This window comes from Lissotriton vulgaris, unplaced genomic scaffold (genome assembly GCF_964263255.1).
Source record: "Lissotriton vulgaris unplaced genomic scaffold, aLisVul1.2 SCAFFOLD_768, whole genome shotgun sequence".
Classification (NCBI taxonomy): domain Eukaryota; kingdom Metazoa; phylum Chordata; class Amphibia; order Caudata; family Salamandridae; genus Lissotriton; species Lissotriton vulgaris.
In genome coordinates, this window is record NW_028246725.1 from 857,453 (window position 1) to 881,830 (window position 24,378).

At 48.2% G+C, this 24,378-nt stretch overlaps 1 protein-coding gene across 1 annotated transcript in view; it reads left to right on the forward strand.

The window, feature by feature from the left end:
• Window positions 1–22,485, forward strand: part of LOC147665770 (adenylosuccinate lyase-like) — a gene marked incomplete at its 3' end in the record, with an annotated part of 69,187 nt that extends 46,702 nt beyond the window's left edge. Inside the window, exons 2-3 of the mRNA XM_086949497.1 lie at window positions 21,900–22,103; window positions 22,441–22,485. Of these exons, the coding sequence (XP_086805623.1) occupies window positions 21,900–22,103; window positions 22,441–22,485 (249 nt within the window). The remainder of the gene's footprint in view (window positions 1–21,899; window positions 22,104–22,440) is intronic.
• Window positions 22,486–24,378: the final 1,893 nt, after the last annotated feature.

Genomic DNA, 24,378 nt, shown 5'->3' on the forward strand with positions numbered 1-24,378 from the left:
GACCCAGGCCGGTGTTCAACGGTAAAGTCCATACCTTGCAAGGAGATGGACCAGCGTAGCAGTTTTGGGTTTTCCCCCCGCATATGCATCAACCACTGCAGGGGTCGGTGGTCAGTCTGCACCCGGAAGTGGGTGCCAAAAAGGTAGGGTCGGAGCTTCTTGAGGGCCCATACCACAGCGAAGGCTTCCCTCTCTATGGTGCTCCAGCGTTGCTCCCGTGGTAGGAGTCTCCGGCTGATGAAGGCCACCGGTTGATCAAGGCCTTCGGTGTTCACCTGGGACAGGACCGCCCCAATGCCCTGGTCGGAGGCATCCGTCTGGACGACGAACTCCCGGCTGTAGTCTGGGGCCTGGAGTACAGGAGCGGAACACATGGCGGCCTTTAGCTGTTCGAAGGCCGCTTGACACTCTGGGGTCCAGTTCACCTTCTTGGGCTGATTTTTCGACGTGAGTTCGGTGAGAGGCCCCACGATGGTACCATAGTCTTTCACGAACCTTCGGTAGTAGCCCGTGAGGCCCAGGAAGGCTCGCACCTCAGTTTGAGTGTTAGGGGGTTGCCAGTTCTGGATGGCGGCAATTTTCAGTTGAAGAGGGGCCACTAGACCGCTTCCCACTTGGTGTCCGAGGTAGGTCACTGACCCTTGTCCAATTTGACATTTGCTGGCCTTGATCGTGAGGCCAGCTCGCTGAAGGGCTTGCAACACTGCTTGGAGGTGGTGGAGGTGCTCGGTCCAGTGGTGGCTGTACACAGCGATGTCGTCCAGGTAGGCGGCGCTGAACTCTTCGAGCCCCGCCAGGACCTGATTGACGAGCCGTTGGAACGTCGCTGGGGCATTTTTCATGCCGAAGGGCATGACCGTGAAGTGATAGTGGCCATCGGGGGTGGAGAAGGCAGAACGTTCTTGTGCTCGGGGTGTGAGGCCGATCTGCCAATATCCTGCCGTTAGATCGAAGATGCTGAGGTAGCGGGCAGCGCCCATTCGGTCGACCAGTTCATCTGCCCGGGGGATGGGGTGTGCGTCCGTTCTGGTGACTTCATTCAGGCCCCGGTAGTCGACACAGAACCGGAGTTCGGGTGTGGTTCCGGGGGCGGCTGCTTTGGGGACCAGTACGACCGGGCTGGCCCATGGACTGTCGGAGGGCTCGATGACCCCGAGCGTGAGCATCTTAGTCACTTCCGCCTGGATGCAGGCCCGTACCCGATCAGGTACGCGGTAGGCCCGGTGGCGGATAGGAGGGCTGTCTCCGGTGTCCACATCGTGCACACACCAGGAAGTGACACCTGGGGTGAGGGAGAACAGGCTGGCAAACCGTGATAGGAGGGCTTGGCACTCTTGGCGTTGTTCCTGGGAGAGGGTCTCCGAGAGTCGGACCCCATCCACGGAGCCGTCTTGCTCCTGGGTCCGCAAGAGGTCAGGGAGAGGCTCGGAGTCGTCCTCAACCCCGTTGTCTGTGGCCATCAAGAGGCTGAGTTCTGTTCGTGCAAAGTGGGGTTTCAGTCTGTTGGTGTGGAGGACTCGGAGCGGATTCCGGGCGGACTCCATATCGATCAGATAGGTGGCGGGTCCCTTGCGCTCGATTACTTTGAAGGGTCCCGTCCATTTGTCTTGGAGAGCGCACGGTTCTGTGGGGGACATTACCCAGACCTGTTGCCCCGGCTCGAATTCAATAGATGAGGCGTTCTGGTCATACCATCTCTTCATGTCCTCTTGACTGGCCTCTAGGTTGGCTTTCGCTAGGTCTCTGAACCGCTGGGACTGGTTGCGGAGGGTGAGGAGGTACCGGAAGACATCTGGAGGACTCTTGGCCGGAGGCAACTCCCAGCCTTCTTTGATCAGGCTGAGTGGCCCCCGTACTGGGTGCCCATAGAGCAGCTCGAATGGGCTGAAGCCTAGGGACTTCTGTGGGACCTCCCGGTAGGCGAAGAGGAGGCACGGCAGCAGCACGTCCCACTGGCGACGGAGGGGTTCTTCCAATCCCCCGATCATCCCTTTTAGAGTGCGATTGAACCGCTCAACAAGTCCGTTTCCTTGGGGGTGATAGGGGGTCGTGAAGCGGTAGGTGACCCCACACTGTTGCCAGAGGGACTTCATGTATTTGGAAATAAAGTTCGTGCCTCTGTCACTGACGACTTCTCGGGGGAACCCCACACGGGAGAAGATCCCCATCAGGGCCCTGCCGACCACTGGGGCTGTGACGGTCCGGAGAGGAATAGCCTCAGGGTAGCGGGTGGCGTGGTCCACTAGTACTAGGATGAAGCGATGGCCTTGTCTTGTACGTGGGTCTAGGGGTCCCACAATGTCTATTCCGACCCTCTCAAATGGGGTCGTGACTACGGGAAAGGGTTGCAGGGGGGCCTTTAATTTGCGGCCGCTCTTCCCACTGGCTTGGCACGTGGGGCAAGATCGGCAATGCTGGTGCACATCGTTTCTCATTTTTGGCCAGAAGAAGTGGGTCACTAGGCGGCTGTAGGTTTTATCTTGTCCCAGGTGCCCTGCCAGGGGGACATCGTGGGCCAGATTTAGCAGGAAGTCTCTAAAGCGGAGTGGCACCACTAGTACTCGGTTGGCCCCCAGCTCGGCGATTCGTTGCTCGCTGTACAGTAGGTCATTGTCCCAGTAGACCCAATGAGTTCCGGAGGTATCCCCTGCGCTTTGGGCGAGCGCTTGTTGTCGGAGTCCCTCAAGGGAGGGACAGGTCTTCTGCTCCTGACGAAATTGTTCTTGTGTGGGCCCCCCTTCTTGAGCCCACTGGTCGAGATTAGCAAGGTCGGAAGGTTGAGCAGGTTCGAGGGGGATGCCCTGGTCGGGGGTCTCGGCGGGGGCGACCGGAGGCGGAGGCGCCGGCCATTCTGGTTCTTCCGGGTGATGGTTGGCACGGGCGGCCATAGACCGGGTGGTGACGCACGCCCAGTCTGGGACGCCCAACATCCCCAAGTGTTCTTTTCGCTCCACGGCTGCCCACGGGGAGCTTTCCAGGTCATTTCCGAGGAGGCAGTCCACGGGGGCGTCGTCTCGGACCGTTACTTTCAACATGCCGGAGACCCCTCCCCACTCAAAGGGGACGCAGGCCATCCGACACAGACTCTCCGAGTTGTCGGCTGATCGTACAGGGCAGAGAATGTTCGGTAGATATTGTTCTGGGGTCACCAGATGACAGCGGACGGCTGTCACACTGGCCCCGGTGTCTCGAAGGGCTTCGGCCCGTTGTCCATTGATGCTCACCCATTGGCTGTACTTCTGGGTGTTAGCGGGTAGGGGGACCCGCGGGACCATGTCTCTTCCCCCTAAGCACGCGAGAGTCATGGCGGCTGGCTCCCACCCTTGATACTCTTGCTCGTCTGTTTCTGGTTCCTCGGAGATCTGTTCTTCCCCTAGTGCCGCGGCGGCCACCTGGCGGGGTCTTGGGCTCGGATACTGCGGGCAGCTTGGGTCATTTGCATAGTGGCCTACTCGTTGGCATCGGTGACATGTAACATTGGCTCTGTATCCCGGTCGCGCCGGGGTGCTGCCCCGGTTGGCCGGGGGGGTGGTGCTGGTAGTGGGGGCGGCCGGAGTGTTGTCTCTTCCTCGTCCTTGGCCCCCTCCTCCTCCTCTGGATCGGTGGTGACCATTGTTGTTCCTGTTCTGCTCGTAGGACCCATTCCGGCCCACTCGGGTGATCTCCCACCGGTCAGCTTCGGCTGCGAGCTGCCGGGGATCGGTTAACTTGCTGTCGAGGAGGTGTTGGCGTAGTTCAATGAAGCAGTTGTTGGACAGATGCTCCCATACCATCAGATTGAACAACTGCTCGTAGGTCGTGACGTTGTTCCCTCTGATCCAGCCTTCGAAGGCTCGGCTGAAGTACGTTACATAGTCCACCCAAGTTGTACCTGGAATGCGTGTGCAGTCTCGGAACCTCTGACGGTACATCTCGGGCGTGAGGCCATAGCGAGTGAGGAGGGCCGCCTTCATATGGTCGTAGGAGGTCATCTGGTGGTCTGGGAGCTGTAACAGAGTATCGCGGCCCTCATTGAGGAATTTGCCCCATAGGCCGGCTCCCCAGTCGGCTCTATCGATCCGGTGCGCAGTCATCGCGATTTCATATGCCTTAAACCATTGCTGGATGTCGTCTTCTCGAAAATATTCTCGGACCACATCCTTGGGGATGTGCACTTTTTTGTCCGTGGTCCCGGGGGTGGACGGTCTGTCGGGCACCCCTAATTCTTTATTCTGTTTGCGCAGGTTGATCTCGGCTAGGTTCCGCTCGTGCTCGTACGTTAGTCTTTTTTCCTCGAGCTCCCTTTGCCTCTGTTTCTCCTCTCTTTCTTCTCGGAGGCGAAGGTGCTCTAAGTTTATTTTTTGCTCGGCCAATTTGAGTTCTATGTCCATCTTGAGTCGGGCCATTTCAAGTTCGTGTAGTCGGGCTTTTTCTCTTTCTTGGATCTCGTCTTGCGAGAGACCCGTTCTTTGCTCTTCAGGGGCCGTGTTGGTCTTTTTCGCGGTGCTTTGCTCCGGGGCTTCGACATCCCCGGTCTCTGCCCAAGATTCTAGGGCATGCTTAAAATCGTCCTTGGTACTTAGTCCGGTGGTAGCGATACCTAGTTCGATGCAGAACTGCTTTAGTTCACGATGGCTGTATTCCTCTAGCTTTTCCATTTGGAACTTCTCAGTTGATCCGCTCTCTTTAGTCGACATTGTTGTTCGTTGTGGGGTGAGCTACTCTCTGTACGTTATGCGGTGATTCGGATCGCGCCGCTGGCCACCAATGTTAGACGGACCGGGAGGGTCGGCCGAGATTACGGGGAGAGGTCTCCAGGGAGAGCCGTCTCCAACGACTGTACAGATAAGTAACTTCCCCCCCCACAGACGGACACCACACAAGATTGAAGGTTAACGAGATTTTATATGCACTTCTTAGGTTACGTTGATATAATACAAGGAGGTCTGGACTCGGGGGTCCCCTCGGTTCTGATCTCTGGTTGAGGAAAAGGGTAGCGGGACAGTCTTAGTTACCAATGAGTTCAATAGCTCTCAATCCTCGAGCTCGGCGTGGTTGCTGATCGGGCCGTGGAGGAGCCAAGCAGGTCCCGAGATGGATGAAGGGTGGTCGGCGGGCCGTGGAGAAGCCAAGCAGGTCCCGATATGGATGAAGGATGGTCGACGGGCCGTGGAGAAGCCAAGCAGGTCCCGATGCAGATGACAGTTACAACGGTCCGCGGCCTCGCCAGCAGATCCGGACGACGGTGAAGGATGAAGGTTACGACGGCTGTGGCAGCGCCAACAGGCAGGATGATGGTGCACAGGACAGAGCTACGGCAGCGCCAGTAGTCCGTCCAGGATGAGTTCTTCTTTCGTCTCTCGACTCCAAGATACAACTGCCTTCCTGTTCTGGAGCTGCCCCAGTTATAGGGCTGGCGTGCTTTGATGTCCGGACCCTCGCACTTGGAGGTCGGGAGGTCCGGGATGAGGGAGTCCAGACACCCAGCAGGGGGGTGGAGCCAGCGCCCGGGGAGGCGATGGGCGAGCGGCACTGGCCGGGGGAGAACCATCGACACCTCTTTCTCCCGTTGACTGGCCAAGTAGCTCGCTCGCCTCCTGGGTGGAGGGTGGTGCCGGAATGTCTGAGGCCGGGCTAGGCCCAGGGTTGAGGTCGATCGGGGGCCAGGCGGCCTCGTGGCGAAGTGTCCAAGATGGCGGCCCGGGCTGGGCGCGTGGGTCGGCCGTGGATCGGACCCACGAGGTTATCATGCTCGAGGGCAGGTGTCCCTGAGGGGACGTAGGACGTGCAATGGTGGTGTGTGGTGCTTGTATGACTGGCTCGGGCTTGGTCGAGCCGGGGGAGAGCGGCCCGTCATGTGGCCTGTCCAACAGTCCCTGTGCCCTTTCAGCAGCACCTGCTGTCCGCTGTTGACTCTTCATGCAAGAATAGGTCATAGATTTGCCCCCACCTCTCTCCAGCAGCCCTCCGCCACCCCTGTCCCTTAAAGCCCCCCTCCCTCCTCCACCCCACTCTACCCCCCATTTAACTGGTATGACTCAACCCCCCCCCTCCCCCTCCCCACTTTCTTAACCAGCACCCACGCCTCCATAGGACTCTTCCCTCCCCGACGTTTACAGACTCAACAGTACTGCCCCTGGCAGCAACACCAAGGCTTTAAGTGGGCCAGGATCCTAAAAAAACAGGTGCTGAGTCCGTCCCTATCGGGCTGTCCATTTTTACCCTCACCCATGGAGTGAAAAAATACAAATCTCAGCTCTGTAGCAGTGGCACCCGTCACTGCCTCTAATGTAACCTCAAGAGACTCGCGCTTTGTGTCTCGTCATTTCAGAACTGGAGCCTTTTCAGTATTCTGTACAACGAAGCCATAGTTTGTGCTTATTTATCTTATGCAGCTAACAACCATTGACCAAGCCAATCGCCCTGGCTTGTTGTAGGTGTAATATTACGGGTTGTATTATATATCTGGGTGCAATCTGGTTGTGGCCTCCAGTCAGGTGCTGCACCGTCCTTTCTTCTACAGTCTATCCCTGGCGCCGGGAAACCCACTGTGGGTAGCTGTGCGTGATAAAAGCTTAAATAAATAAATACATAAATAACCGAAGTACAAAATAGCAGATTGGCGGCACACTATGCAAAGCATATATTTTGAGCTGTTTTTAAGCCAAACCACTAATGGCATCGGCCACCCCCCTTTGGGGGGCCCTCCCACTTAAAGCCGCGAGTAACGCAAAGACTGCGCCACTTCCTAAAACACTGCACGGCCCTCGTTTACCAACCATGCCGAATAAACACCAAACAGCCTGTCGCACTCCTTCAGTAACAGGAAGTAGCTCACGGTGCCTGCGCCATCTTGGAGCTCCCTCAGCTCACTCCCCGCGGATGCCTCCCCAGCTTCCACGCCCCTGATATTTAGTGACCAGGAAGTGGAACCATGCTCGGCCCCTTAACGTCCATTAGCCCAGCGCGTGCCTACCCAAGGTCTAACAGGCCCAATGACCCCTTCTGCTTCCCTGCTCCTGAGCCCCGACTCTCGCACGGTGACAGCACGTGCTCTGTGAGTGAGTGTCTGCTGTGGCCTGGCTTCTTACCTCAGAATGAGTGTGTTCACCTGGCGCGCAGCACGCATGTAACTCCCAAGGACACCACGCCACCCTTAGATGCTTCCTTATAGGTTCACCCAGGAAAGGTCTGGACTAGTTCCAAATTAAAGTGCACCATTTACGTAATTTGCAAATGTGCCATTACATCGTTTTTCATCATTATTTTTTGTTGGACACAGGAGAGTCGTTCACCCAGAAGATTTCTCGTCGAGAGACATTTTCATCTAGAACCAGTGTCTTGCTGGTAATCTTGTGCGATTTTGTTACCCAAAGTGTACGCTCTTTTTGTGCCGGAAAAAAATTGCCATGACATGCATGAAATCACATTTGACAGTAAAATAATCATTTGCACGACGTGTATGGAATTTTGGAGAATTTAACCAAAAAGGCTGTGCCTTTGCTCATGCCCTCATCCAGCATTTATTCTTTAAATTACATTAAAAACAAGCATTGGAAATGCAATAGGTCTCGCATTAGGAAAGTTTGAGCTATTGGTCTTATAAATGACAATTGTTTTATTTATGTGTTGTTTTTTCAAATAGCTAAATTAATAGCTTTGTCATTTACAATGCCAATAGTTATAACTTTTGCAAATGTGACACCTATAGCATTTGTAATGCAACATGTTTTGTATTTACGTGACTTGGATGTATTGATATTACAAATAACAATGGCTTTTAATTTTTTTTAATAATTAATACTTAAATAATTTATTTAATTTGAAATGGCAATAGTTTAAACTTTTGTAAATAACTTTTGTGAAGATTATGTTCAGTGTTTTTTATTGTGACGAAAATCTAAGAACAGAAGTGAAATATTGACATATTTTTGTGACATTTGTAATAAAGCTTGAAACGTTGAGAGAACATATTTAAACCAGTTGTTGTTGAATGGTTGCACAGATTGATGCTGTGATGGCGCGGAGTGATGTTGTGGTGGCGACGAGTGATGCTGTGCTGAGTGATGCTGTAAGGTGGCAGCAGACATGTGCAGTCCTATTTTATGCTGTTCACCGCTGCTCTGGGGTGTCTATTTTTTTTTAACTTCTAGTGTAGACTTCTAACATACATATATATGTGAGCGAAATTCCCCGATTAGATATTTCCCGTTAATCTAGAGTGCGAGCAAGCACGTGCAGTAAGATTCCCCGTTCAGTTTTTAGTGCAGGTATAGAAAGAGAGCAGACACGTGCAGGAGTATGGAATCCATCTTTGTTTTTTGCTGCTATGACCAGTGGTAGCTGGCACGTGCTGTCATGCCCCCCTTTCAGTTCTTTCTGCTCAGTGGCAGACAGGGTATGGAAGCCATGTTTCTACCAGCCCTGCACAGAAGGCCGTGTATGCCCAACCTGGGAATGTAACATGCTGTAGGATTAGGTAGGATTTTGTATCGCTTTTGGCTGCCATAAGTGTGGCAGGGTATGCTCACCACCCCCTTTTGTACCCCTTTTGGCCGCCATAAGTGTGGCAGGGTATGCTCAGACGTGAGTCCCTTGCTCACTTTGCCACTGGATTCAAGCAAGCCGGGCTGAAGACGGCTGGAATGCCAGAAACCGGTCCTCGGAAGCTTGTTTCCGGTCCAGGGAAGACATGGCTTGGCAGTTCGGGCTGGACTGTTCCCATGAGGCACAGGGTCAGACTGATTTGCATATAGCCATGTCTGAACTGGGGTGGCAGAGTGGGCTAAAGAACGGTGATGGATTAAACCCATATCTTTTGACTGGGTGTGAGTGTTTGATTCAGATGCTCCGTCCATCACCACCCCCTTTTGTAGGATTAGGTGAGGCAGCTAAACCCCGAGACCTCTCACAATCATTTGCAAACAGGAGCCTGGATTAAAGTATCATTTGTTGTTTTTATTTCTGGCAGATAAATTGGAATTACTGCTGCTTGGGATACTCCGAGCCCCCACGCGGCCAACCCCTGGCTGCTGCTCGCTGCATTTTCACGTTCACTGAAATAAAAACAACTTTATAGAGTTGTGAGGCCAGTAATACTTTCAGTCCAGAGCAAATGAATACACAAAGAAAAGCTTGTGCGTGCCACAGCGATTTATTTTTTCATGGATTTATGAAATTATTTGGATAGTAAAGTTGAAACAAGTGAAACCATTTTGTGTCACTGAGCATGCGCTGGAGTCGGGCTGAGCTGAAAATCAACGAAAACAAGCGTGAAGCATATGGCGGGGAGCGGATTCCCTTCAAGTCTTCACGGCTCGTTGCTGTTTGGGAGGTGGGAGGGGAAGTAGGAGAGGGGGGAGTGATAGGGATGAAAGCGCTAGCGGCTGCCTGCTGCCAAATGGTGACCTGCAGAGCGCGTGAAAGGTAGAAACTTTCGAGATAGGAATAAAGACGGAGGAATGAAGATACTGGAAAATAATTTTTTTTATGACCTTCTGTACAATGGTATGTGTGTGTATGTGTGTGTGTGTGTGTATATATATATATATATATATATATATATATCTCAAAAGGTGTCCCTCTTCAAAAGACACACGGAGCACACGGGGGATTTGATTCAGCATCTTTTATTGCATCCAGCATGACGCGTTTCGTCTTAAGACTTCCTCAGACGCTGTGTGCAATATTAGGAAGCTTTCGTTGTCAGCACCATTTAAAAGTCAGCCTTTAGCTCCTCCTTTTCCGTCAACAGCGAAGAGGGACTCTTTTCATAGTCCTCCCCCTTCGAGTTCTTGGCTGCCATCATTGAGTGCGTTTTTTAGCGTTGCTGATGATGCCACTCACATATTCGTGGCCACGTCTCACTGTAGTAGTCCTCCATCTGTTCTGGGTATCAACACACTTTTGAATTAGATGGTGCATTTTTACCGGAAGTAAAATTGTGGAGCCTCTTGGTCCGCTTGATCCCCTTTCGCCAGCCGTTGGTTTACAAACCCGCTTCTGTGTAGACGATCTAAGTAATCGGCACTACCTTGTGTAAGTCACAATCCAAACATGTTGGCAGATGGCGGGATTCCCTTGCAACGGCGGTTCAGGCAGGCTTTTATCCACAGATGCAACCACAAATGCCGCTTTCCTGCCGAGCTGCTTGAGGCGGGTGCATCCTTCGTACAAGCGGCATTGCACGTGTAAATATAACTCTCAAATGGTGTCCCTCTTCAAAAGACACACGGAGCACACGGGTGATTTGATTCAGCATCTTTTATTGCATCCAGCATGACACGTTTCGTCTTACGACTTCCTCAGACGCTGTGTGCAATATTAGGAAGCTTTCGTTGTCAGCACCATTTAAAAGTCAGCCTTTAGCTCCTCCTTTTCCGTCAACAGCGAAGAGGGACTCTTTTCATAGTCCTCTCCCTTCGAGTTCTTGGCTGCCATCATTGAGTGTGTTTTTTAGCGTTGCTGATGATGCCACTCACATATTCGTGGCCACGTCTCACTGTAGTAGTCTTCCATCTGTTCTGGGTATCAACACACTTTTGAATTAGATGGTGCATTTTTACCGGAAGTAAAATTGTGGAGCCTCTTGGTCCGCTTGATCCCCTTTCGCCAGCCGTTGGTTTACAAACCCGTTTCTGTGTAGACAGTAATCGGCACTACCTTGTGTAAGTCACAATCCAAACATGTTGCAGATGGCGGGATTCCCTTGCAACGGCGGTTCAGGCAGGCTTTTATCTACAGATGCAACCACAAATGCCGCTTTCCTGCCGAGCTGCTTGAGGCGGGTGCATCCATCGTGTCTGTAAGCAGGCCTAATGGCGGCAGACATCGGACTCGTGACCATGGAGATAAAACGCTCGCTGTGCCATCGTACCCAAGTTGCACATCACTAATGGGATCTAATAATAACAAGAGGTATTAATGCGCCTGCAAGATGTGGAGAATAAGGCTAGCTTTAGACTTAGCTCAGAGCCCTACATAGGATGTAGGACTCTAGAACACATCTATACGGTCGGATACACGAAATCAGGGCGGTGCCTGAGAGTTAATGGAACATTATAACTTAAACTGTGGCTATGCCATAAGAAGGAGGCGTATTGGGGGTAGTTAGGGTCAATCTTCCGGAATTCTTGTGGCGCTGATGCTATTGTGGGGCCATTTGGCTATTCCCAGTCAGCACAAAATATTAGTTACTTAAGCGCTGGTGACAGCATGTTGATATAATACTCAGAAATGTGGCAGTATTATTTTTCGGGGCCAGTCGATGGTGGTGAAACTGGAGACGAGAAGACACGGCACTTTCATTGTTTTATGACCTGATTTTGTTGTGAACACAATTTAGAAATTAAATAAATGATCCGAAGTAAAATACTGAATCAACAATCGTGTTCAGCAGAGGCCTCCCTAAATATTTCTACTCTCATTATAAGGGTGATGGTTGACAAACATATCAACGGCATATTCCTCTGTAGTAATAATAAAAATACAGTTTCCGAAACCGCTGAGAAGTGGTCCCTTTTGCTCTGTCGAAAGTCTTTGACTTAAAGGTGTTCTTGGTTTTAGGTCCGAAAATAAGTTTTGTTATTAGATAGCACTTTTAATTAAAGAACTCAATGAAGAACGATTGGCAGGGGTACCTCGAGGGGATTCACAAGATGAAAGGCCGAAAAACTGCGTAACTTCTTTAAAATGGCCCGACGTTCCGCCAGAGCCAATAGACTCCTCCATTACCATTCCTAGGATGACAACATTTTGGCAGAGACTGCACAAAAAGAACTTGCTTGCGCTTTATTTGTTCTCTGGTTCAGTTTTCTGAATTTGCAACAACTTGATGTCATCCTGACCGCACAGAGTATAACTAAGTATGTGGAGGTAGTCTTTCTGATTATCAGTATATTTGAACAGCGCGAATTAATGATGGTATTTATAATGGGATTAACAATATCTATCTTGGTATGTAGGACATATGGAGGGCAGGGATCAAATGGGGAGCCTGATTTGATCTTTAAAATTTTTGCCCGGGAGTCGTCTTAAGTAGCCAGGGAAAAGGTAGACTGTAGGCCAGTAGTGGTTATAATCCCTGTATGTACGGATTCTTTATAAATTGGTGGATGGAGAAAGTCCTTTGTGAGTTCTTTGATTTTTCCTTCAAAGAACTCAGCTATTGTAGTACATAAATCAACCATCGACAGAGAGCTATATATCGCTGCGAGAAAAAAATATAAAGATGCTATTATTGCAGCTAAAGCTCTTCACATCTCGGAAAGGATTCTCACTGCTCCTAACAAATCTCAGGAGATCTTTTCAATCATGAAGGAGCTTACGTCTGATGCAAGGACTCTTCCTTCTCAGACCCCGACGCAAGAATCTTGTAATGCCTTAAATAATTTCTTTATTGAAAAAATTGATAAGATCAAGAATACGATTCCTTCAGTCCTCCCTGATGATATGCCAGCTTCCTCCCCTGAAAACCTGCTCTCCTTGCTTTCTTTCCCTGCCCTCGACCCCAGCACTCTGGCAAAACTTGCTGCTCGAGTCAAATCTGGCTCACCTAATGATTGCTGTCCCCCCTCTGTCTTTCGCGACATCTGCCTGTCCATACCGGACTGCATCTTGCCTTTATTAAACGCCTCATTGGAGGCAGGAGTAGTACCTAATTCCTTCAAGGAGGCTGTCCTTGTGCCCTTACTGAAGAAGCCTTGAGCTGGCCCGGACGATCTCGCCAACTATCGGCCTATCTCCCTCTTGCCCTACCTATCCAAACTCCTGGAGGCACATGTTACTGGCTGCCTATCTGAATTCATCGAGCGTTCCAACTTTCTCGAACCTAATCAGGCTGGGTTCAGACCAGCCCATTCCACCGAGGCTGTGATCTTGGCAGTTATGGATACGCTTAGGGCTAATGCCGATAAAGGGACATCACAGGCGCTTGTTTTACTGGATCTTTCGGCTGCGTTCGACACGGTGGACCACAACATCCTTATCCACCGTGCCGAGCAAGCCGGCATCCGAGGCCTGGCCTCTGCCTGGCTCAAATCCTTCTTGTCGGGCAGAATGCAGGCGGTCCGGCTTGGTCCCTTCACAGCCGCACAGGTCCCATCCATCTGCGGAGTGCCTCAGGGATCTTCCCTGTCCCCTCTGCTTTTTAATCTCTATCTTCAGCCGCTCATTTTTTCCTTGAAGAGGTGGAATATCACCGTATTCAACTATGCAGACGATCTGCAAATCATTTTCCCGCTTAACACCCCCAATGCAGCCCTCGATTGTCAAGCAGTGATGCTACACATCCAACATTGGATGAACTCCCACCAGCTTAAATTGAACCCGGGGAAGACCGAGTTAATCCTTCCAGGAAACAGTCTCACTCACTGGGGCCCACAGTTCTGGCCAACTGAGCTCGGCTCCCCGCCCGTCCCGGCTAAGTCAGCAAAGAGCCTCGGGGTCATAATTGACTCGGAGCTCTCTCTTAAGCCTCAGGTTGGCGCGGTTGTGTCATCATGTATGTTCCAGCTCAGAAAAATTAGGAAAGTTTCCCATCTCCTGACACCAGAGGCCCTGATACAAGTCCTGATTGCCCTGGTGCTCTCCCGCCTGGATTTTTCAAACTCCCTGTACTATGGCCTACCTAAATTCCTCCTTAATAGGCTCCAGATTGTACTGAACCAAGCGGCAAGGCTGGCTTATAAAACCCCGAAGTGGCAATTCGCGAGACCACTGCTTCACAGACTCCACTGGTTGCCGGTGGAGCAGAGGACTGCATTTAAGATCGGCTGCCTGACCTTCAAAGCTGTATTCGGGACCTCCCCTGCCTTTCTCAAATCACTGGTCATTCCTTACCGTCCGGTACGCAATCTTCGTTCCTCCCATCGCCTTTTGCTAGCTGTCCCTGCTACCAAACTAAAAAAAAAACGGCTTTTAGATTTGCCTACCTTGCCCCGCCTTCTGGAACCAGTTACCTCTCCCTCTTAAATCTGCCAATTCCCTTCTGGCTTTCAGAAAACTCCTGAAAACTCACCTCTTCACACAGACTGGCTAGACCCCCGTCTCTTCATCTCATTGGCACTCAGCCAGCGCCAGGAAACCTTCCGGTGTCAGTGCGCTATACAAGAATCCCCTAAGATAAGATCCCCTAAGATAAGATAAATTCTGAGAGGGGGGAATCTCTTTTTGCATGGATTTGGGATTGGTAAAAGCATTCACTATTTTAAAAATGTTCTTCTGTTGGTTATTACTGTTGACTATGGCCTCCGTGTAGTAATGCTTTTTTGCATTTTTGATCTGTCCATGATATAGGCGGCGTGCAGCTTTATAGTTGTTTTGATCTGTTTGTTCATAGTTAGTGCGCCATTTCCGTTCTAGCGCCCTGACTTTCCCTTGTTCCTCTTTTAGAGCCAGTGTGAACCACAGGGCTGAAGGTTTCTTTCTAGCGCTTTGCCTAGCGTGAGGGCTCCCTGAACTTAATGTATTAATCCAATCTCTGAGGATTTGGCTATCCTCAGTAGGTTCTCCAATAGGAGTCGGCTTGGTCTCTGCAGCTCTGGTGAGAAATGTGTCTTGCCCTATCAAGGTTTTCCAGCTGGGTTCTCCCTGGAGGGGTATAGATGAATTATCAGAGGTTTTTTTTAATGTTTTACCGGTTGTTACTAAAAGATTAAAAGGAATGAGATTATGGTCTGTCCATGGTAAGATTTGTGGTGTTTTAACCGTAAGTGTCCCTAGATTCGAGCAGACACAGTCAAGGATGTGCTCTGCTTTATGAGTAGGATCAGTTGTATTCGGGGTTAGGCCTAGGACGTTCATAGTGTCCCTAAAACAAATCGCAGCCGGGTCTGTGGAGGAATCTAAGTGTATATTCACATCTCCCAGGCACGTGAAGTTAGCGGATTTGAGAGCTAGATTACTGATAGCTGGCCCAATACTCTCCACAAAGTCAGTATGTTGCCCTGGTGGTCGGTATATCAGGACGCCTGAGAAGGTAAAAGAGTCATGTACCTTTATGGCGAAGCCCATGTTTTCTGCTCCTTTCAGTTCTGGGATCGCAAAAGTTTGACAAGTGAGTGTCTCCCGGTAGATAATGGCGATACCTCCCCCCCTTTGGATTGTTCATGCTAAAATGCAGTTCACAAATGTTTTCTAGGAGTATGATTTCTTGTCCAACTTCTGTAAATTCTTGGGAATTCATGAAAGCCATATAGCTGCACTTAAATGCAAGGACATATACCATGGGTGCACTTTTGAGACTTTCTTTAATAATTGGGCCCCTAATTTGGTCTGGCGATGACTGACTTTTTGCGTTTATTAAAATTCTGTCTCTATATTGGCTGGCTTCATTGTGACTAGACAGCATTCTGCTCGTTCACAAGGAGCATATTGGCACACAAAGTAGTTTTGTTCAGTTCAGTAACTACTGTGGCAGTGTGTGTGTTTTTAGAGACCAAAGGCAATTTTTGCTTTTGCCAATGTTTGTTATAATGGTTAGGGCCCTGCATCTCCCTCACCAGTAAGGTTTTACAAAAACCATGACGAAACAAGTCGCACATTGATAAAAATAAAAGGCAAACCACCAATTTCAGACCTACTGACTTTGCCAATGCTTGTTTATTTCTATTTCCCATAATCTTATTGAAACTGGTTACACCGATTGTCGATAATGAATATTTTTGGGAAATACTAGCATGCATCAACACAGGTTACTAAATGATACTGCAAAGAAATGGTACCTGCAATTTTACAGTAGTTTAGCTAAATGTTTTCTTTCATGCTTTCCTTTTTTATCAACATTTTATTTTGAAAGCAAAGGATCCTCAATCTTGCTTTCAAACTGCAGCTAATATTTGCATCAAATCAGAAAGCATTCTGGGAGCTTTATACATAGCCTCATATTGCTAAACTTTGAAAACGTGTGTATACATTTTTATACTGGGCACACTGCCAGTAGTGAAGTTAGAACTTACAACATTTACTTAGAGCATACACCCTAATAATAAAGGCTTTCAATTAATGAACCATAAATACAAGTTTGAACAGCATCAACATATGGACAAAGATATTACCTAAACTGCTGACAGTGCCCTTCCCTGATCCATAATGTGGTGCTGCAAACTGGCAGACAAAGGGTTTGGGCTGCAGGGGGTTGGGCCTACTTGTCCCAAGGACAAACTACACATGAAAACTTGTTGCCCTTGACCCCAAACAATATGTCCTGGGGCTATAGGAATTCCACATCCCTGGTCATGGATCGTTAAGCAGCCCTAGAACACATTTAAAAGTGTTTTCTATTTGTATTTGCTGTTTGAAGTATGCACAGATAAGTGCTAAAAATACCAGCTTAAGGTGAATTTGCTTATTTTTGTATTGACCGAGATATTAAAATACTGGTGGTGCTGGTAGAAATCCGACCAGCTGGCAACCTTAATCAGGAGACCAAGTTTGTTGCAGGATCATCACATTATTTATTTACCCCCCCCCCCTGATTGATGCCATATTAGCAATAGTTTGAAATATCTGAAATACTACGCCAGCTGTCAATACAATGCCGAGTTACTCCAGGTGTCTGGGTATACATCCTGCATTACAACAACTCACTCCGCATTCTCATCACTTGCCCGTTACTTTTACTCTCACCTTGCACTCACAGCAGTCGGACTGCACTCACACTGCTTACTGTGCACTCACACAATTCACCCTCCTACCATGCACTCACATGACACTCCACCCACTTGTCACTTTTACCGCTCGCCCTGCACTCACACTGTTACCCTACACTTACATTGTTCATCCTCCTGTTAACCTGTGCTTACACGAGCACACCGCTCACCTTGTACTCACAATGATCACACTGCATTCACACCACTCACCATACACTCTCACTTTTCACCCTGCACTTAAACGAGCACACTACTCACCCTGCACTCATGTGACACTTCACTCACTGGACACTCTACTCACTGGACACTCTCACTGTGCAATCTCACTCAAACAAGTATGTATGTATGACATTGTTCTGCATTCTGTCCATCAACTGTTGTTTTCGCATGCGTGAATTCCGACTGCACTTTTACCATGCCCAAACTCGTATGTCCCATCACTCACCATGCACTCACTCCTCTCACCCTACTTTCACACTGTTACATTGCTCTATGTACTCACATAGTCACTCCTGTCACTCACACAGCGCACCCTTCACTCACATCCTCAGGCACATCTTCACTCACATGGACACAGCACTCACCATGAACTCACAGCACATTTGTTTGTGTTGAACAAAAGTACTAAAAAAATATATTTTTTTGAAACTGTTTAGCAAAATAAACTTAGAGAATGGCAATCCTTTTGACAAGGTGTTGGGCATCTAAGCCACTTTAAGACCTATGTTGTTAACAATCCTGAGTAAGGACTTTGGAATGATTCATTTGTACTTGTCATCTTATGGAATACTATTTGGTAGCGGCTCACTATTTAGTGGCTCACTGTTTGGCGACGGCTCACTGTTTGGCGGCGGCTCCCTGTTTGGCGGTGCCTCACTATATGGCCGCAGCTCACTATTTTGTGGCGGCCCCCCATAATTTGGCAGCGGCTCACTATTTGGCATTAGCTCGCTTTTTGGCGGCTCACTATTTGGCGGCTCACTATTTGGCGGCTCACTATTTGGCGGCTCACTATTTGGCGGCTCACTATTTGGCGGCTCATCTGTACTCTTCATCTGGTCACCTGCAGCACTTCTTTGCAGCTCTCCATAGGAAACGACTACGAAATCCGACACGAAAAGACACCTATGCACCCGGCTTTCCTGGGTAAGGTAACACGAGTACTTCGGTGCTCCCGTGGGTCTTGACTCTCGAAGTGGCCAGTACTGAAGGGGTTTGTTCCTAGTCCACTCCTAAGTGTCCTTAATCCTTAAAAATCTAACCACAACTTTCTCCATAGAAGTCAATGGTGATTTGCGGCTGTGTTTAGACACTGCACGCGTCCCCCGTGGGTCTCCTGCATCACTAACTTGGGTGGTTCCTGGTTGCCCCAACGGTTCTACAGGCCCTAGTCCTTGTCTCTGTCTGTTGTGGTTCTTATACCACTTACTTAGTATATGGTTTGTGACGCCCCTAGGGCTAAACGTATACTGGGCTAATTTACTGTGTGCTATTTAAGTAATTGTATTGTACTTTTGCCTCTAGCCTCCTAAAGAAACTAGAGAGGTGTATTTAGAATAAATACATATATTATATATATGTATGTGTGTGTGTGTGTGTGTATATATATATATATATATATATGTGTATATATATGTATATATATATATATAGTTCTCCTTTCATTTGATCATTCATGAGGTTATAGATTGGTAAAACAAGCTGCTTTACATTTCTTCAAGACTTAGCCTGAAGGCTGCTCTCCACAGCTACCACTAGGATAGCTGTCTATAAAGGTTGTCTTAAACCTATCAATAAGGGTTGTTTGGACTGGTGCAAGGTGCCCACTAAAATAATTGACAACATATGCCAGACCAACTTCTCACAGACCCTCTGTGCTCTCAGTCCAGAAACAAAGCCCATCCTGAGTAGAGGTGACATGCCCCCTCGCCCAGGATGGGCCGAGTCCACGAAGGGGAAGCTTCCAAGACCTGCCGCCTTAGGGAGCTGTCCTTGCCTTTTGCTGCCCCCAGCAACTGCCCCCCCACCAGTTCTGGCCCCCACTTTGAATCAGCAGGAAAACCAAACTAGGAAGAGAAGTGTGCCTACCTTTGCCAACCGCACCCCCAGATGGGGAGGCAAGGTGAAGCACACATCTCAGTCTTCTCCATCTTGAACATTAGGGGACCCAGCCAATCCGGGAGAAGCTCATGCTCCCTTCCGACTGGAGGGTGGCATAATGGGGGTATACCCACCCCTAGTGAGGGACCCATTGTCCCGACCTGCACATCCCTTTAAACGCTTCTAAATCTAGTATTTAGGGGAAACCCTGAGTCTGGGCTCCTTTGTTTTGATGAGAGAAGGACTGAAAAGCCCTGCTGACATAGGAATAAGAAGATACCTATTGCTTTGACTCCAGACCTACCGGCCTGTCCCCAGCGAAGAAACAGGCGTTTCCAGCAGTCCCCCTGAGCCCAGAGGACCTGCCCTGCACTCTCCTTACTGACTCAGTCTCCAGTGAGCACTGGATTTGCTCAACAAAGACTCCAAGACCAGAATCCGAAATCAGGTGACTACATAATTCTGCACCACTCTTCACCCGATATGGTGATCCCCGACCTCCCTCAAGCTTCAGGAAGATGCCTGCAGCCTCAACCTGAAGGGTCCCCCTGAGCATGACCGGAGTGGTAAGAATACCTGATGCCAGAGGACACCCCTGCACTGGACACCCCACTGCATTGGGTGGCCCAAACGACAATGTTCAGGCCTCTCCCAAGATCCCAATGTAACTCTCCAGCCAGTTGTCACCTTCAGGAAGCCTCCCTGCCCGAGCCTGCAGCAAATTTTCTGAAACCAAGGTTTCCCTTGAAAAGCACAAGGCCCACTATGTCTTTTTGGCACCCTTCACCCTGCCACACCAGTGCCACTGGTGGTGCAGCTCCTCTGCTGATTGTTGGCCCCTGCAGTGCTGACCTTAACCTAAGGAGCTTTGCTCCCAGATCTGATTTGCCTGCTCGTAAGCTGTCCCTAACCGAAGGACCTCTTTGCCCTATTGGCTGCTCTGTGCCCTAATTTCCAAAACTCCTACTCTTAAGTTGTGTACTTGCCTGAGAAACCGCTAACTCTTTTTCTCCTTTAAGAACCTATGTTATGAGATTTTGGGTCCAAATTTTTCTTAGTGTTGAACTGATGTTGTATGGAGAAAAGTGAACTAAACTGCAAAGTATAAAGTCTTACTTACCGTGTATTGAGAGAACCTTAGGTGTGGGATCTAGGCATACCACCCCCAGTCCTCAAAGTAAACCAAAAGTAACACAAAAGTATTCTGACAGTAATTACTGTATAATTCAAACTGCTTTTTAAAGCGGTACAAACCTGTTACAACTACAGATCCATCCTCATTTGCATTTCTGTGTAAAGGTTTACAATCTAAAGTATATTTTACCTGTACCAATACCTGCTTGTTTCTAAAAATAAAACACCAGTGTACCTTTTTTATACTTACCCAATTGGTCAGGATTCAGTCTCTGAGTGTGTGTATCAGTCTTGAATGAGTGAATACAATAAATGCTTAACACACCGTCAGGATAAGCCCAACTGCTCGCCCACCCTTCACAAAGCGAGCTTAGTACTTACCTAATTTAGTCTCTGCCATACCTCTGGGGACTCCCTGAACTCTGTGCACATTATACCGTACTTTGGTATAGTATATTCATAGCACGCTTCCTACATCTTTGTTTAGTCAAATAGGCTTAGAGAATGGTGATCCTGTCTGACAAGATGTTGGGCATCTTTAAGCTACTTTAAGACATTTATCTGTAAGGGTCCTGGGAAAGGACTTTGGTATGAATCATGGGTACTTGTGTCATCTCATGGAATTTTTCCCCGTTTGAACAATCAGTATTTTATTACTCAATATCTGCAAATTCAAACCCACATATTGAACTGTATATTAAACTTTCAGAAAATGTCACTCAAAAATTGCGAAACATCTTGCACGGGGTTCAAAATATTGATAAGAGGATAGTAGACAGAGCACCAGTGATAAGTAGAGGTAGCCTGTAAAGAGAGGTTAAGAAACTGCACTGTCATATTGAATGTACTCCTTGGCATAAGGGGCTCACAAATTAAAAAATGATTAATTGGTATAGTGGAAATAATTTCTGACTTAAGACAATTGGAAAAAAATGAGATCTACTCCTTGCAAAGGCCAGGCTTCCCTGGTGCACCGTGAAAGTACTGGGACATTTCATAAATGCTCTGTAAGGGTCTAAGGCGTTTTAGAAATGTTATACCAATAATTTCAAAACCTTCTCAAGAGAAAAGTCTACTCTCCCTTAAATCCTCTATAAGAAATCTGTTAAATTGTTTTGCTGTTGGAATTTAGGGGGTGTATCACACCCCACCCCTTACATAGATCCTTTTCCTCATATAATGACTATGAGGTTAATTCTGACCCCATTTCTGGAATGTTTGCCCTGCCCCATTATTGAGAGCAGGACTGGCTTTAGGGCAGTGCGACTGCTTCAGCCGCAGCCGCACCTGGCGATTACATTGGGGGGGGGGGGGGGGGGGGGGGGGATAGAATTAAAAAATAATTTATGGTTTAAAAGCACATGAACGTCCTTGTGCATGAGGCAGTTTTCAACCAACAAGAAAAATGTCAAGGTAACTGGTGATTCATGTTCCTACAAGTGAGAGTTTGGCTCATCGTAAAGTAGCGCGAAGGGTTAATGTGTCTGCTGCAAAGAATGTGTTCCAGGCAGATCTCAGAACTGAGTGTGAATGAACGATGAGTAGCACTATAAAGTTAAATGTAGGTCAGAGAGAGGCTACGGAGAGATGAGGTGCACTGTTGGAGAGTGGTAAAGAGGGAATTCATGGAGAAGGAGGTTATGGGGAGGAGAGTGCCAAAAAAGACAGTTGTAACCACCGCCACCAGCGTTCGAGCCGACCCTAGATGGGAGTCTTGACCCCTCCTCGACCCCCCCCCCCCTGAAGTTCGGTTCTAGTTGCACCCCTGAGTCAGTCCATCCCAAAAAGTTCAGCAGATCAATACCACTGATCATTTCCTGTATGGCTTTACCCTTCAGTCTCAATTCGTGGTGCCATCGGCTAGGTCTCTTTAACTGACTGTGATCCTAGTTTGTTACTAAGCTACTTGTTATATTAGAATGGCAGTCCCCCAGTTTACTCCTAGAATACCTCTGTTTAGGGCTGCATGTCTCCCAAGTGTAAGGTGTTATGGATGGATCTAGTTGGTAACCCCTGTCCCTTCTATTCCTCTATCAGATCCTCGGCTTGCCCATCACAGAGGAGCAGATCCAGGAAATGGAGTTGAACCTTGACAACATCGATTTCAAAATGGCGGCAGAGGAAGAGAAGAAACTGCGGCATGATGTCATGGCACATGTGCACACATTTGCTCACTGCTGCCCTAAAGCTGCACCCATCATCCACCTGGGAGCCACCTCCTGCTATGTGGGTGATAACACGGTGAGTGGGGCCAGGGTACAGCCTTTTTAGTGCTTCTCAATACTCAGTTACGCTGTCTCTTGCTACACTTCACCCCTATTCTGCCTATTTTCTCCAACTGTGGAATGAGTACCTCCCCCTCCACCACCACCTCCAGGCACCTTGCTAATTCTGTACTGGACCAAAGTTGCTGCTGTGTTGGTGCTCCTCAAACTTGCCCTGCAGCAGTCACTGCTATTTAGAAAAAGGTGCTTCCATGCAGACTCAGTTTTCACTAACTGAACCTATATAGCAGTAACTTGTAGTGCTCAGTCTGGGTTGCCTGCTAATAATGCTTCCTCTTTTAATCTTTCCTCAGGATTTGATTGTAATGCGGGACGGTTTTGACTTGCTGCTGCCCAAGGTAAGATAAGGTTTCATGTTCTGCACTTGTGTTTTCGCTCTTCTGTATTCCTCCTCTCTCAAATCATCCTCTTAAGTCTTACTCCTCTCTTGTTCTCCAAAGTCCTGCGTTTCTGTCTCATTCCCCGATTCACCTTTGAAGTCATACAACACTTTCCATCTTTGTCAATGGCTACTTTTAAATGACTTATTGGTGTTTCCACTTTTCTCTAACTTGCCCATAGAACTTTTTTTAATACGCTTTCTCTGGTCTTCACAATATTCTTCTTTCTCTGGTCCTTTAAACTCTTCTCCCACACTGGTAGGGTCTCAATTGCCAAGGGTAATTAGTTATGCACAAATTAGTTACTCTTTTTTGCAAAGGACACACCTTGCTTGACCTGTGCTCTGCAGAATTTTGGACCTTGTTCACTAATCGAGTTCGAAACTGTTGGCCGATAAGGTACACCCAAGTAGTAGTACTATTACAAGGGTGACTATCGTCCCCCAGTGATTGATTGGTAGCAATTGATCTAAACCTGTGTGGTACATCACTTTTTACCTGCATCCCTGGGGGGAGACTGGCTTATTGTGTCTGTCTGTGTAAATCTGTCTAGTCGTCACGAAGGGCTCCCTGGAGCGAGCCGTGTATTTCTATTTTGTTGTTTTGACTCTCTGCTTTTCAAATGTGCCCTTTTCACTGAAGGTGTCAGGTTTTGGGGAATCCTTTAAGTCGCCCTTTTTGAAAGAGACGTTGATTAAAAGGGTCAAGGTTCTTACTCCATTGTTCAATCGATGTCTCTCTTTCAACTCCATCCCAGAATCCTCATAAGGCACTATTCTGCATCCAATTTTAAAGAATGGCTCCCCGGGAAAACCAGCTAACTATAGGCTAATCATTTAAATAGATATTGAAGCCAAATTCTTTGCAACCTTACTTCTGAAGGATCTGAAGACATGGGCTGAGCAGCTCAATTTTCTACCTACAGACCATACAGGGTTTCGACCAGGAAGCGGTACAACAACGAGCCTCCTAGTTCTAACATAAAAATCCCTATCCATGCCTTCTTTGTAGATTTAAAACATACCTTTGACAAGTTTTCAAGACGGTGATTATGGACAAAGCTTAAACAATGGAACATACCGACAACCCTCTCTTGTACAATTGGGATGCTCTGCACAGACACCTGGGTTGTCATAAAACTGGGTGACGGAGAAAATTATGACAAAGTATGGACATGTGTGTTGGCTTCCTTGTCGTTTAACATATATACATTGCTGACCTAAATTTGTCACTTAGTGAAAATTGTTTTATTCTTCACCATCTTGATTGCAAGCCTTCAATATGCAAATGAGATAGTGCTTCTAAAGAAGACTTTTATTGACCTGCAGAGATTAATTAGTGCCTTTGCTGCGTATATCAAAAGAAAGAAGATGGAGATAAATGTTAAAAAAAACTACGTTTCTGACCTTTGAAGAGCATCCCAGAAAACCTGCAATGCGCCACTTACAAATAAAACCTACCATTACTACTCAATATACTTACCAAGGGGTAATATTTGACATTTTTGGTAACTTCAAGTCTCGCCTGCAAGCGTTAAGGGTGCAAACAAGATCCCTGATATTTGCCTTTAAATCATTATAACAAAACTTAAGTAGTATCTCCCTGGAACCTATTCTCAACGTTATGAATAGCAAAATTAATTCCTTCTCTAACATATGGTTCCGTAATCTTAGGAGGCACTGGCCCAAAGACGTGGCCATTCTACAGGCTTCCATCTACAGACTGCTTATGAAACCATAGAATAACAATACTCAAGCCCAGATACGATTGGAGTTTGGTTTAGTGTCCCAGCAACGTAATCACCAAATATGGCTTGAAATAATGCACCCTAAATGTAACAATCCTTGGTGG